At 43.3% G+C, this 15,127-nt stretch overlaps 1 protein-coding gene across 2 annotated transcripts in view; it reads left to right on the top strand.

Annotated features, from left to right (window-relative positions):
* The window catches only part of CACNA1I (calcium voltage-gated channel subunit alpha1 I), a 157,363-nt gene that overhangs the window by 60,252 nt on the left and 81,984 nt on the right, over window positions 1-15,127 (top strand). The window contains exons 2-3 of one of the 2 annotated variants that reach the window (XM_087765188.1): window positions 7,348-7,449; window positions 8,455-8,588. In XM_087765188.1, coding sequence (XP_087621314.1) covers window positions 7,357-7,449; window positions 8,455-8,588 — 227 coding nt within the window. In that variant the 5' untranslated portion in view covers window positions 7,348-7,356. Of the gene's footprint in view, window positions 1-7,345; window positions 7,450-8,454; window positions 8,589-15,127 lie in introns of those variants that run through there. The other variant, XM_087765187.1, reaches the window with a different exon arrangement.

Below are 15,127 nucleotides of genomic sequence, written 5' to 3'. Positions count from 1 at the left end.
TCTAGATACTATATTTTTTTCATGCTTCCTATAGTAAACAACTTTGTAGGAATGTTACACACTGTTAAACAGATGCTCTGTTGCTCCCTGAAAGCTAGATGCAATTTGGAGGTGGGTCATTATCAGTAGAGAAGCTCTGCGGCCCAGCTGCTACAGGAATGAGATAATCATTAATAGTAGAGCTGTGTAGCAGCATTGATGAAGATGCATAGTATTTGTGAGATATTTGAATAATTAGTGGTAAGATCTGCACACCTCTTCTGAAGAAAACACCAGGTTGCTTTAGAAGACCAATGTATATCCATCCAGGTGGTGTGACAGCCAGCTAGAATTACTGGTATAACTTGTGCTGGCTTTAGGACCAACAGTCTCTCCTGTGGTTGCTGTGGTGAAGAGCATTGTAAAGAAGCCTTACTTTTCTCTCTGCAGCCTCCTATTTGATTAGGGGCCCTCTGTGGCCTGTTGTGGCCCTACACGAGGTCAGAGCTCTCTCGTTGGCTTCCTGTTTCTGGAATATCTGAAGACTTGTCTCATTGCGTTAATACCTCAGTCTGTTTGCTCTTCAGATTCCTTCTTAGCCTCTTAATCTCCATTGTATGATTTTCCTGCTAGAGGTTAAATTTCTTTCTATTAGTTTTGGTTTTACTGGACTTGATAGTTTAATGGACATTATTAGCAGGTCTGAATAAATCATTACACAAAGAGTTTTAAGAAATGAGAGATTTGCTTAATTTTGTTTCTGTAATGGAAAAAAAAAACCAAACAAAACACCAGCTTTCCAAAAGCCATCTTCAGTGCTCACCTAACTCCACAGGGGGATATGATGTGGTGTATGAGATACAACTGACTTAGTTCTCGTTAGTCTCTAAGCTAAATCTGAATTTAAGCTACGCAGCCAAAAGCTTGTGTGGCCTGGTAGAGGACCCACTTTCTGAGCAGTCCTGGGAAGTTAGACCGATCAGAGTGGATGACATATGGTGCTTTGTTTTATTGGTGTTTGTCTGATTTAATATGGATGTGACGAGTCCTTTTCCTTTTCTAATGAATCTGTTCTTGATGTAAAGTCCCTTCCAAAGGGCAGAATCATCAAAGTATTGCCAAGTATTTAAAATCTCTCTACTGCCTCTCTCTTCTGTAGTTTCTTCTCCTGCCTCACAGTAACACAATTACAAGTTGTGTAAGTCTTCCCTAGTACCTCTCAAATCAATGTAACAGTCCTGCCATGTTTGGCAGTACCGCAGTCCTTTCCTTGGCATCAATGTTGTGAAAGACTTGAAGACCTTAGCGATGCATATGTCAGCTGTCTAAAGTTCAGGTGCTCGTCTTTTGTGAGAAGAGCATACAAATGATGACGTGATGAAAGCAGACATGTACAGGAGATTACATGACATGGGAAGACCTAGAGCATGTTGACCTTGAGGGCTTGCAAAAAGGCTTTATAAATTGCACTGTATGGCTTGGACACCATGAGGTCCCAGCATTGCAATGCTAGGTATTGGCATTTAATTTCCAATTGACTCAGAACTCAAAAAAAAAAAAAAAAAGTTCTAAGGTCAAAAAACAACAACTTTTTTCTGTAATGTTGAAATATTTCTTTGCACTAGAAAAGTGTTGCAGCCTTTCCAAAACAGGATTTTTAAAGCTTTTTGTTCTGAGAAATATTTTGATTGTTTTGATCTATTTGAACACAAACACATTTTGAGATGGATTTTTTTGTGTGAACATCAGGTGTTACATTCAACTTTTTCTAGTAGGTTAGCTTAGCAGATTGAGACTGCAGAGAAAGAACCCTGTTGCTTCTTTCAGTTTGTTTTGCAGAAAGAGACCATGAAACTTCTATGCATCAGCATAGAAGGAAAAAAAAAAAGTGAGTGGTGATAAGAAAAAAGTGGGAGGAGGGAAAAAATGAAACTCACCTGTGAGGGCATCTGTAAAAGCCAACAGCAATGAGGGAGAGAAAATAAGCACTTCTTTCACTGGAGCTACTTGTTTCTCTGACCTTCACAACACAAATCACTCCTTCCATTAAAAATGAAATATTAACTGTCCTACTGCAGTTATGGCATCCTACCTGGCTTCTTGCAGGAGGGTCACAAAGCAGGGGAGGGAAAGTGCTGAAGGAACAGAGCACTGTCCTTAGCTTATTTCAAAAGGAGGGAAAGAAAATGCAATCACTGCAAACTGGCCATTTAGCTGGTGGGAAGCATGGTGAGATGAGAGGGAGGTGGAGAGGAGCCCAAAGGGGAGGCAGAGAGGAGTGATCATGAAAATGTGATGTCTCACCTGCAGGGTGCCCACAGCTGTGCCTGCCTGGCACTGTCTCAGAGGTGGGAGGCCATGAGGAGTTGTGTGCACGGGTGGCCGGTGTTTGGGATGCAGATTGCATGGGGCTCCATGTTGCCAGTTCAGTCACTGAACTGCTCTACCGCAGCAGGCTCTTCTCTGTTTTGAGGCAGGAACAGATGCTACCATGACCAGCCACACCACAGAGCTGGCTTTTCCCCCTTGCTCTAAGTGCTTTGTAGCCAATGCATTTCCACTGCAGGTTAAACAGGTCTGAGATATTCAAGACCTGAATTGGCACAAGGCATACCCTAGGGAGTGGTTTGGAGATAGCAACAGGAAAGGCTAAGGGACTGTCACGCTTGTAAAGCTTTTATATTTTCTGTGCTGTTAGGAGCGCCAGCCACTGGGGAGCTCTTTGGGCCTGGTGTACACTTACTCTTCAGCTGATGATAAAGGAGAAAGAGGAGAGGGGACCCCAAAGTATTGTTTTGTTTTGCTCTGTTGTTTTGTTAATGATAAAAAGCAGAGATTGAGGCAGATCCCAAGAACATTAAGTGGTACCTAGTTTTGCAGGTGCAAGCTATTTACAGCTCCAATACAGCATACCTTGCTTCTGCTATTTGTTATTCAGGAATTGAGCTCAAAAAGCTTTGCCTGTATCCTATCACCTGTTTCTAACATCATCTCATGTTATGCATAGTCATGTTATCAAGCACTACCACAACATGTCCAGCTCCTAGAAACACCTGCACATCTCCTTAACTGTCCTGTAACTTGTGGTTTTCAGCACTGACTCTATCCCGGATGGTTTGGGGTGGCTGATGGTTCTCTCCTGGTGTGTGCTGGTGATGCACGTCCCCCTTGAGTTTCTCCCCATCCCAGACTTGCCCTGTCCATTGGAAGACATGGTGGAGGGTTAATGGATATGTGGTGGCTGCCTTCAGGCAGCAGCTGGATGGACCCTGGTTGGGGTGTGGAAGGACAAGGAGGGGACACATCAGCAAAGCAAAGGGTCGCTGCCACAGGCAGGCACCAGCTATAGAACCAGTATAAGGAAATGTGGTTTAGGCAAAATATAATTAACCTAGTTATGGATCTTGATGCCACAAGACAGTGCTGAAGCCAAGAACTTAACAGGACTTTTACAAGGAGGAGACAGTTATGTGGATAATCAGAATAGCCCATGGTTAAAGGAGTCACAAAACCTTTCTCCCTTGCTGTTTTTCCTTTTTCAAATGAGTGTTGTGACCCCTTTATTCACAAGGACTTGAATCAACTGTGAACAGTCACCATTAGGGGAAAAACCTCCCTTTAAGGGCAAGTTATTACATAGCGGGTTGCTGCGGGTTTTCTGGTACCGTCCTCTGAAGCATCTCGTGGTGGCCAAGAGAGAGGAGCTGACCATGGGCAGAAATGCCTGGGTCTCCTTTTAGTTTCCAAAGCTTGTTGGAGGCCCCAGGCCTCACTGGGAAATGTGTCAGGAGTGGGGCCATAAGAAGGGAGAGCAGCAGTGAGGAAGGGCCGGGGCAGAGTGGGATAGCATGTGCGCAGGTTCACTTGTAATTAGGAGATTTGAACTTCAAAAGAAGTTAATTAGTAATGAAACTTCTGACTGAATGATGCAGATTGTGAAGACTGGCTTTGTCAGCAGCTGAAATTAATTACAGGCTCAGGCACAGGGAAAAGAAGGGGGTGAATGATGCGGGGAGGGGGAGGCATCACCAAAAGAAAGATGATAAACCTGGCTGCAGGCTGTTGCTGTGGTGACGGGAGGCAGTCACTGTGGTTGACAGTGGTGACACATTGAAGGCAGCAGGTACTTCTAATTACCCCCTCCACTGACCCAAGCAGGCAGCAACCCCTCCCAACTTGGGGCAGGAGATGCTCTGGTTTTCTCCTAGCACTTTCTTCCTCTCTGCTGCAGGTTGGATGTGCCTTCTCAGGGCCCCTGCCTGCTCTGAAAGGAAAGCTGTAGGGTGGCAGCTTTTCCTAATGTCACTTTAATAGCCTAGGAGCAGCCAGCAATTCAGCAGCATCCTCGGGAAGCCTGGACAATGCTGGAAAACTTTCAGAGAGCTGATATCCGAAAAGCAGGGGAGGAGAAATTGAATACAGCTGGCCACAGCTTTTTCAGTGAGAAGACGAGGGCCTTGCACATCTGGCCCAAATTGCAATGCTTTTGGGAGCACTTGCTGTGACTGGGCAGGTCTTGTGCTTTGGGGTCTTGCCAGCTGCCTGAAGGCACCCTGCCGTGGTCTGTGTGGCCAGGGCGGGGGGGAGCACTGCAAGGGGAGCGAGAGGAGCAAAGGGAGGACGGGAGCATCCTGACCACCCACACATTGCTGCTGCTGAAGCACGGGCACAAAAGCATAGATCTGTATGAAACAAACCCCTGACTTTGAGTGCCTTTGCCTGAATTCCCTGAGTTTGGCTACAGTTGGAGAGTACTCCCTGCCTCTGGGTCTCTTGTGTCATGTTTTCTGGATGTTTGCTGAAGAAAAAATTCTGGCTTTTAAAACAATTTCTGCTTTTCATTTTTTATGTATTAATTTCATCCAGGGCTGTTTTAAGCACTGGCTCTGTCCGCACCTCTCCTGACTGCCTTATGCCCTGCCCTGGGAGAGGGACTTCTGCAGCCATTGGCTCAGCCCACACCTTTTGGTCCCTCGAAGAGTGTCATTCAGCACTGATCCCTCCATCAGGGCTTCACTGGTGCTGCATTTCCAGTAGCTGTCAAAGCAGCTGCTGCAAAATGGAGAGGCTGAGAGCGCTGGGACTGCTCAGCCTGGACAAGAGAAGGCTCAGGGGGATCTTATCGATGTGTATAAATATATGATGGGAGGAGTAAAGGAGACAGACTGCTCAGTGGTGCCCAGTGACAGGGAAAGAGGCAATGGGCACAGCCTGAAATGCAGGATATCCTATTTAAATGTAAGAAAACACTTTTTCACTGTGTAGATAGTCAAACACTGGAGCAGGTTGCCCAGATGGGTTCTGGTGCCTCCATCCTTGGAGGTACTAAAAACCCACCTGGATGCAACCCTTGAACAATCTGCTGTAGTTGATGCTACTTTGAGCAGGGGGGGTTGGACAAGATGACCTCCAGAGGCTCTTCCAACCTCAACCATTCTGTGGTTCTGTAATTCTATAAAAAATGATGCCAAACAGGTTTTGAAAACTTCAGAAAAGAATTGCAGTCTTACCTGAAAAGCCTGTGGGAGCTAATGGAAACCTCTCCAATTGCTTTCCTGGGCTTTGGATCAAATCATTAAAGAAACGTGTAAGAGACAAAGGTGGAAAGTTAAAGCTGTGTTGTGTAGACCTCTGAGGGCAAACATTTTATTCATGCCCTTTTGGTGTGTTCCTCTCAGAAAAGGCCCCTGGTTTTGAAGCCTACATTGAGGGTGGGCTCCACATGTGTTACTTTGTATGGTACTTGGGATTAACTTAGTGAGGGATAGTGATAACACATTCTTGAAATCACCTCATAGCATGATTGGCACAGTAGAGCTGGTGCCCTGCTCTTGTCTGATTTTGCAACTGAAGGTAGCTCACTGAAAACCAGGTGGGGAAGAAGAGAAAGAATTAATAATCTTTTAGATCAGATTGTGCGGGTTAGTCATGAATCACTGTCAGAGAATGAGCGTGGAAGAGTTGCTCAGAATGAGCCATAGATGTTGAGTATCTTTCAGAAGTGACCAGAGATGCAGAACTGAATCCAAAACAGTGGCCTGTAAGGACTGAAAATGGGTGCACTCAGTGGATTGTATTTTAAATGGATAATTTCTTGGCTCTTTTATTTTAAATTTAAAAAAAATATGTCTGAAAATGGAAACTGAGCAGATATGTTTATGTGAGGTGTGTAAAATACCCAAGAAAGATGGTTTTGCCAGAGGTTGGAGAGCCATTCTCATTACATCTACATCACTGCTTTGCAATGTGAACACTGGAAAGATATATCAGAAACGTGCCCACTTTTAGAGCTAAAATACCGTAAATGAGTTCTTGGATAAGCGTGTATCAGGCCTTAAGACTCCTTCAGGAAGGGAAGGATGGTGAAGAGGAGGCAGGTAGAGGGTGTGGAGAGCACAGAGAAGGTCACACAAATACACCATTTTTATCCTCTTCTGTAATATATAAATGAAGTGGTACTTGATGAAATTAAAAGGCAACAAATTAAAAAGAAATAGGAGGAAACAATTTTTAATGTAAAGTATAATTAGCCAACGTAGCTCATGGCTGCCAACTATTATCAAAGCAGATATTTTAGTAAGATTATCAACAAAGGATTCAAATGAATAAGCAAAGCATCTGCAGGGACACCAGTGTAGCTGAGAAAACAATTATAAGGGCTATCAATCCTCATGCTTTAGGGCATAAACAGATCACCAGCTGGGGTCAGAAATGCAATTTCCCCCTATGGTTACTGAATAACTTAATTAGGCACATTGTGGAGTTTTATCCAGCATGGGTCACTGCTGGAAGCAGAATAACAGACTAGATGGACCATTGACCTCTTCCAATATGGCAACACTTTATCTCCAAGTTCCTCTCAGAAGTGAAGAGGGAGACTTCTAGCCTTGTGTTGTACCCCATTCCCAAAAGGGCAGTAATCACTAGGTTCACATAGAGATCTGGCTGCCCATTGTAATTTAGATCCTTAGATCATAGAGATTTCTGCTACATTTGAGTATAGGCCACCATGGAAAGCCTCTTCCACGTATTTGGAAGATTCCGTAAACCAGTGAGGGAAGGGACTCAACAAACCAACAGGAGAGGAGTGAGCATGTGTTTAACTATGGCAATGATTTGACTTGTATAAATACCTTAGGCCTTTGTGCTACCTCTACTTTCCCCTTTTCAAAAGAGTTTTGGTTTAATCAAGGAGTGCAGTAGTGAGGAACTGAGGGGGGAAAAATATAAGAATGTAATAAATCAGCCTACCAGCAGTTGTTATTCCTCTAAATCTTCCTGTTTTGTCACCCCGAGCCTAGAGCAAGCTTATCTCAGCCATGATGCTTTTATAGAAATTTTCTTTGACTCTTTTCCACATGGTTTGAGTGTGTCAGCATGATGGTGATTTTGTTAAACTGCGTTACCCTGGGGATGTACCAGCCGTGTGAGGATATGGACTGCCTTTCTGACAGGTGTAAAATATTGCAGGTAAGCAGACTTCCTTCTTCTTGCGGTGGTGCCTCAGTCCAAGTCACAAATTTTCCTGCGTGCTTTCCTTCAGTGTGTGGGCAACACCTTCCCAGACAGGCTGGCAAGAATGTCCCTGGCAGTAAGCAATCCTGTTGTAAAATGGCAAGAGTTTGCTTTGAGGAGGGGAATGGGGCGAGAGAGAGATAACGAATGAAGCCTACTTGTGACCAAGCAATACAGAACAGTTGCAAACCTTCCTCATCCTGTGCATAAGCAGGGGTTTCCTGACATAGATAGTTATAAGATACATAGCTCGGAGGTAAGCCAAGGAGAAATAACTAAGGTTACAGCATCCAGGCAGGAGAGAATAGCAGCCCCCAATGCATTCGCTACTCTGTTGAGGAGCAAGGGTACTACTGAGTCCACAAGTAATGTGGCATTCAGCATGCCCAAAGGGAGAAGAAAAAAAAGGTATGCCAAGAAGGGCCATGGGTACATCCAGCCTATGAATGCACTAGCTGTGCTTGCTGCTTCCCCAAAGAGAAGGTGATGGCAAAGGTTGTCATCTATACTGTTGCTGAGGCTGCCATGTTCAGGTATCCGAAGCCTCCATCTCTGATTGGTATGTGCTGTCTAAGCTGTGCGTGAAGCTGCACTATGTCCTCAGCTGAGCCATTTGCAGTGGGGTGATGAGGAATCCCTCCTGGGAGACCTTGGAAGGACAGTGTTTCCCTGGCCAGGTTTGGACCTGCTGATGCTTTCAAGTCCATGTAAGGAGTTTTTGAGTCTGCATTGATTACTTCACCCGTGGGGGGAAACAAAAAACCAACAAACTATAAAAGCCCCTTGCTTACCTGAGCAGCAGGAAGCTGTGATGGCAGGGCTGCATGGAAGAAGCTTTTCCAGCCCTGCCTATAACTCATTTTCAGAAGTACTGAAATTTGTATTTATCTCACATTCTGCGTTTTAAAGTCCAAGGCTGAGAATGCTTATCAAATGTGCTCTTGGGTTTCTGTTTGGCAGGTATTTGATGATTTCATCTTCATCTTCTTTGCCATGGAAATGGTCTTAAAGATGGTGGCCTTGGGCATCTTTGGCAAGAAGTGTTACCTTGGAGATACTTGGAACCGCCTGGATTTCTTCATTGTCATGGCTGGGTAGGTTGATAGTTTCTGGGTTTATTTGTTCTGTGTTTGCTAGAGTCTTGCATGGAACAGAAATGATGTAACTGAGGGGAAAGTTTCCACTCTGGTGCTACTCCAGTACATCTGCTGAACTGGAATCAGACATGCTGGAGTTAGCAGTCTATGGAAGAAACAGTAAACAAGGTAGCTTAGCTCCACAGCTGATGTGCAGCTATCTACCTCACACAACTTCAGTAGAGGGTATTAATTTGTACTAGCTGAAGAGCTAGCCCAGAAACTTTTGTTTGTTTGTTTTTTGTCATGATTTAACCCCAGCCGGCAACTAAGCACCACGCAGCCGCTCGCTCACTCCCCCCCACCCCAGTGGCATGGGGGAGAGAATTGGAAGGGTGAAAGTCAGAAAACTTGTGGGTTGAGATAAGAACAGTTTAATAATTGAAGTAAAATGAAATAAAATAGTAGTAGTAGTAATAATAATAATAAAATAATATACAAAGCAAGTGATACACGATACAGTTGCTTACTACCTGCTGACTGATGCCCAGCCCATCCCTGAGCAATGATCGCTGCCCCCCAGCCAGCTCCCCCCAGTTTATATACTGAGCATGATGTCATATGGTATGGCATAGCCCTTTGGCCAGTCTGGGTCAGCTGTCCTGGCTGTGCCCCCTCCCAGCTTCTTGTGCACCAGGCAGAGCATGGGAAGCTAAAAAGTCCTTGACTAGTGTAAGCACTACTTAGCAACAACTAAAACATCAGTGTGTTATGAACATTACTCTCATACTAAATCCAAAACACAGCACTATACCAGCTACTAGGAAGAAAAAATCAACTCTATCCCAGCTGAAACCAGGACAGTTTTTAAAATGTCTGAATGGAAAAGGTATAACATTTACCAGAACCAAGCTAGCTTCTCTGTTTCTAGCTGCAGTGTTTCAAAGGTAGGAATGTCATTTTTTGTTACTCTGGGTTTTTTGTCTTTGTATTGCACTGGCCTTACCCATGGTACTATTGGGACAAGTTGACATTTGAGTGTTTTTTACAACAAAGTTGCTATGGTGAAGTTCTGATTTCCCCTCTGCGTGTATGAAGTGGAAAGCCTACCAGGATTTGCCTATTGAATCACAGCAAAATGTTCATCACTGATACCAGTGGGCATGTGCTTTTTTGGATTTTGTCCATTTTCAACTAGATTGTCTTGTGGTATAGTAAAAAAAAAAAAAGTCAGAAGTAAATATGTAATACTGCTCCCCTCACAGCAAACAAGTGAACATCTTTTCAAAGAAACCCCTACTTTCCAGTTCCTCCCAGCACAGAATTACCCACATTTGCTGTCACATGGAAGTGCGTGTATTACTGACTGAGCCAGCAGTGAGTTTGAGCTCACTTTGCAGAGTTTTCCCCTGCAGTGCGGAGCAGCACTCTCTTTATATTTGCTTTTGACACAGTTCTTCTACAGCAAGACTTGAAAGTCATTCCCTCTGGAGGGGCATATAATTGTTTGCTTCTGGGGGGAGTGGAGATTTTCAAACTCAGTTCAGTTGTAAAAGTTTGAAGGCTGATTCTCGGCCAGCTTGTGCATGAAAGGAGGACAGGCAGATGAAAGCTATAGCTTTTTCTGAATTAACGCAACATGTGTGAGATGGGAAGACCTTTCTTGTGGCTGAGCCTGCTGGCATCAGCATCTGATTTAAAATGGCAAGATCAGTGCAAGATCATGACGCATGGTGGTGAGAAAAGGCAGATCTTTGTATGTGCTAGCCTGAGCTCCTGGTGGCAAAATTGCTGGTGACTGGGTGCAGGGAAAGCAGGACCCTACCACAGCAGCCTTTGAGGAGGAAAAGGAAGAACAGGTGTGTTTGAAAGGGGGACCTTGGAGCCCATGGTGCCCCTCCGTGTGGGTGATGTGCTGCAGTATGCTGGGAGGAAGGCTCTGCTCCAGGTGGGCACAGGATTGCTGGCATATGGGGTAAAAGGCTTGCGAACTGGGGGTCTCACTCTGCCTGGTGTTCCTGCAAGTATGGTATGAGTGGTGCTATCTGGAGAGATGAAGAAATCGGTGAGGCAATGTTAAATGAAAGAAGGTGAGCTGAAGTGCTTACTCCATGCAGGAAACAAGTGAAATCCATGCTACCTAGATGAGAAGGGAGTAAACCCCATTTACATGTTTTTCTCTGTCTCCATTGCTGGCAGAAATTTGATGAGAGAGTCTCTTGTGCATCTGATAGCGGTACTAGGAAAAAAAGCTCATATCTGAACTCCTTTCAATGCCAAGGAGACTTAGAATCAACTCTTTAGATATAAAATAATCAGTGTGGAAGATTTTTCATTTCAGGTTGAAAACTGAAAGAAATTTGTTTCTTGATTTCTATACAATTGTCCTCATGAGGTGTCAGGCTGAAATGATAGTAGTCTCATTAGAATATCTGATCTCAAAAGACTTCTGCTAAAGAAAGATTTTTCCATTTAGTTATAGAGAACTAATGACTATATAATGTATTTCGAGTTATAAAAGCTTGTGGTTATTAATTCATTATTCTTTGAAATTCATTAAAATTGTCTGCACTGTTTAAATCAAATCCAAGGCTCAAACTTGCCCTTACATACAGACTGTAGGCTTTTATTTAACCTCAGATTTAAGCCTCAAACTTTATTCTGATTGGTCCCACACCTGGATCATGGCTACAGCTTACTTTGGGTTCAGATGCTGCCTTAGTCTTCTGACTAAGAGGTCTTGTGCATTAGGTCTTGTGTGTTTTCTCCATGATCCTGATCAGAGGCTAATCAGTTTTCTCTAAGGGCCTTCTCCTTTTCGTGGTCCTGGACTCTCATTGCCTGTAACGGAGGTCATAAATTTGGCTGTCAAGAAAACGTCCATGATGTTGGGAAGTAATGCACTGCCTAGAAGATATGGAGCTTCTCTCAATTTCAAGAATAAGGACTGTACTTCCCAGCCCCTTCTATTTCCTTTTCCCTTTTGAAATAAACATCAACAAAGCAGCAAAGGTTGGAAGAATATACTGTAGCATGGAAAAGCAAAGTGCAGGCAAGGGACCCTTCTGTCGGATGTTCCTGGGCAGCTGAGATACCTCCATCTGGCTAGCTGCATGACAGCATGTTTTATCAGAGTGTAATGATTATTTGCTGCTATTGCCCCAGACGGCGTTTTGGTTACATAAACCATGTATTCAGGCATTCATTTGTAGTTTTCTCCTCACTTCCTTGGAAAACGAGAAGCTATAGTTCTAGTTAGCTGAATTCCCTTATGTGCCCCTGCCCTGCTTGCCCCTGCTCCCCACGCAACCCAGCAGCTCAAGGAGGAAGACTCCATTGTCACTAAAAATGTTCAGTTTCCATGGCGATAGGAGCTGACATCACCAGAACTTTCTGCCCTCTGGTACGCTCCCTCCCCCAACCACCTTCAACACGTTTTTTTCAGAAAGGATTAGAAAAAACCCCCCAAAACAACAGTCCTAAGTCAATGCTCTCCTTCATTGTTCCCCTCAGAGCTCCTAAAATCAGGCGAGGTAATTTGGGTTGAAGAATGCTTATGCCCTTGTGTGCACGAGCAACCAGGGCTGCAAATTCAGCTTGCCGATGCTCCAGTTCCCAACTGCTTGCTGGCAACAGGAGGTTGCAGGTTCTCAGACATTTCAAGCAGACTGTGCTTGTCACCAGCAGTCCTGGTGGGAGTCCCTCTTCCCTTGCATTTGTGATTAGGTCTCATCTATCGTCATTTGTTTCCCACAGCGATGCATGCATTTGGAGAGCTTGATCTGAGGCAGCTTCCTAAAGTTGAGAGTCTACTAAGTTTTGAAAGCTATCATAATGTGAACACTAATCATGTTGTAAATGCAAGCCAGCGTCTCTACATGCATGAATTTAGGAGAAAAGTCACTTATTTCTGGGCTAGCACTCATCAGCTTTTTAAGTGAGGCAGTTCCCTAGCAAAAAAAGAGTGAGCAATCTCTTGCTCACTCTACTCTCTGAAGCAGTTGTGTTCACATGCGGTTGGAGATGATGCCACTGTCCCTCTGGGGAGGGAGACGTCTCTTTGCATGACTGTCCTGGGGGTCCCCATGCAAGGAGTGCATTCATGCAACCTGCCTGGCCTTGGGAGCATTAATTCCACTGAAGGTGTGTTTGTTCCTACTCTCTTGAGCCAAGTGCTGTAATTAGCAATCTGTGGTGGGAATTATGTCTGTCTGCCCTCTTCTCCAGCATCCCAATGACATGTTCTGGTATAGAAATTTATTTGTGTAAATAGGTAGGTAGGTTAAAGGGGAGAGGGCTTCACTACATGGCCAGAGGGATGATTGTGATGACAAATGTGTGCCCAGAATATGTCCAAAACGTTTCCTTAATTACTTGCTGCTTGGAGTCCAATGGCTGAGGAGAGGCTGGTATATCTTTCAGAGAATGTTCCATCTTTGCCTCTCTCCATTATCACACTGGAGCTTGCAACATAGATCTTATAAGCTGTGGTCAAATCCCATCCTAACCTTGCCTTTGATGCAAAGAATGGCATGACTTTGTATATTTTCACATTTTAGGATGCACTTGCAGTGTTTTTTAACAGCTTTTGAAGGTGATGAACATCAGAACAAGACACGGTATTCTGTGTAGCTACTTTAGTGCCTTCAGTAGTAATATTCCTGCCTGAAATTTCCCCATTCCTACAGCCAAGGATTGCAGTAGCCCATCTAATCCATCACTGCATCTCCCTACCAATTCATTCAGCTGCTTTCTCCATTGGCTCCAAGCTTGGTTGATTGGGTTTTATCCCTCTGTCTCCTTTTCTGAAGAGAGAAAATCCCTTCCTATTAGTAGGAACAGCAAACTTTGTTCCCAGATGTATGCTGTTACATTTGTTCACACTGGAATACATATTATTTGCATTTCCAAAGCAGTTCATACTGTTCTATATTGCTGACTTGTCCTCTTCATTTCTTTTTCTGTTCTCCCAAAAATATGCTTCAACTGCAAAATTCATCAGTGGTTTTTTTTTTTTTTTAATTTTCTGCCAGGTTGTAATAAATAAATAAAGAACAGAGTGGCAAGAATTGTGCATTACAGAAGTACATCTGCTCATGAATGAGTCTCCATTTACTGTTGCATATGAGGTTTATTACTTAGCTAGTTTTTCTCTAGCTAATGTATGTCATGATGATTTCATACCATTCTAGCCATATCAACATAATTACTTGTGTGAAACCAGACTTGTAATCTTATAAGAAATTATAGCACATTAGTTTGATGGTATCTATTTTTCCTTAAACCTGTGTTGATTATGGTTAATTTTATTATCCACCTTTAATCCGTAATCTATCAAAGCCACATATTGGCCATTTCATTACTGTACTGTGATCAGCATCAGTCCAGTCAGCCTACTGAGATCACTGTGTTTCTAAAGTACTGGCACAGTATCAGAACTTCTCTGACCCTTGGATTCTTTCCCAGTTTTCTGAGACTAATCAAAAATCACCAGTACTGGTCCAGATCTTTTCTGGCCATCTCTTTTAAAACTCTTGGATATAAATTGTCCAGGCCTACATATCTTAGAATATCCCTATTTTGATAGGCACAGCTTAAAATACTTGATTACAGCTGGAACTGAAACTAGCTCATTATCATCTATGGTACACATACATCATCTGACCTTCCCCATAGAACTTTTTTTTAATTACAGTTTTCTGCCTTTTTACGCTATTTGTGACAATTCTGTTTTCTTGTTCCAGTGATTAACTTGTACCATTTTATGTGCTTGTTCAATTCTCTTACAAATTTTCTACAATTTCCATCTCCTAATTTATATTCATTGGTATCAACTTCCCCTCTTTTGCCATTACATTGCTGTTTTTCCTTTCACTTATGTTGTACTACCTTTTTAGCTTGTTCAGCTTTCTTGTCTCTATTGAAGCTTCTTGGATACCTGATAAATATTCCTAAACACCACTTGACTGTCATCCACAGTTCATGAATTAAAGTCTCTATCCTGACCAGTTTGAGGCATGGCTGTTTCTGTGTGTTTTCAACTTTGGGAATATGGCCTCTCTAATCCACCACTTGATTGATGACCTTACTTGATTTGTACATAATACATGTAATCAAGTAGTCCTAGCTTTAAGTTCTATGATTAAAAAAAAAAAAAAGAAAAAATGCTTAATAGACAGTCTCTGTATCTTCCACCCTTAAATGCAATTTTCTTTGAGTTGTAAGGCACATCACTGTAAATGCTGGGAAATTGCAAGGAGATTTAGGTGTCCACAACAAATTGCCCAAATTCAACTCTTGCAGATGGATAAGGGGAGGGGTTTTCTCCTATGAATTACAGACCAATACCAAGAGAGCTAGTCAGCCTCTTTTCTAGTGTGATCTGGACATACCTGATCACATTCATAGGATAATTCATGTTGTAAAGGACCTTGTGAGGTCTCCAGTCCAACCTTCTTGTTCAAAGGAGGGTCAACAATAAACTCAAGTTAGGTTGCTCAGAGTTGTCTAGTCAAGTCTTGAAAACCACCACAGATTGAGACTGCACCACCTTTCTG

The sequence above is a fragment of the Nipponia nippon genome, unplaced genomic scaffold (genome assembly GCF_047370975.1).
Source record: "Nipponia nippon isolate SJK-2023a ecotype South Korea unplaced genomic scaffold, ASM4737097v1 scaffold_3, whole genome shotgun sequence".
NCBI classification, from domain to species: domain Eukaryota; kingdom Metazoa; phylum Chordata; class Aves; order Pelecaniformes; family Threskiornithidae; genus Nipponia; species Nipponia nippon.
Note: the sequence above shows the minus strand (reverse complement) of the source record. Positions and strands in the feature narration are given on the sequence as shown.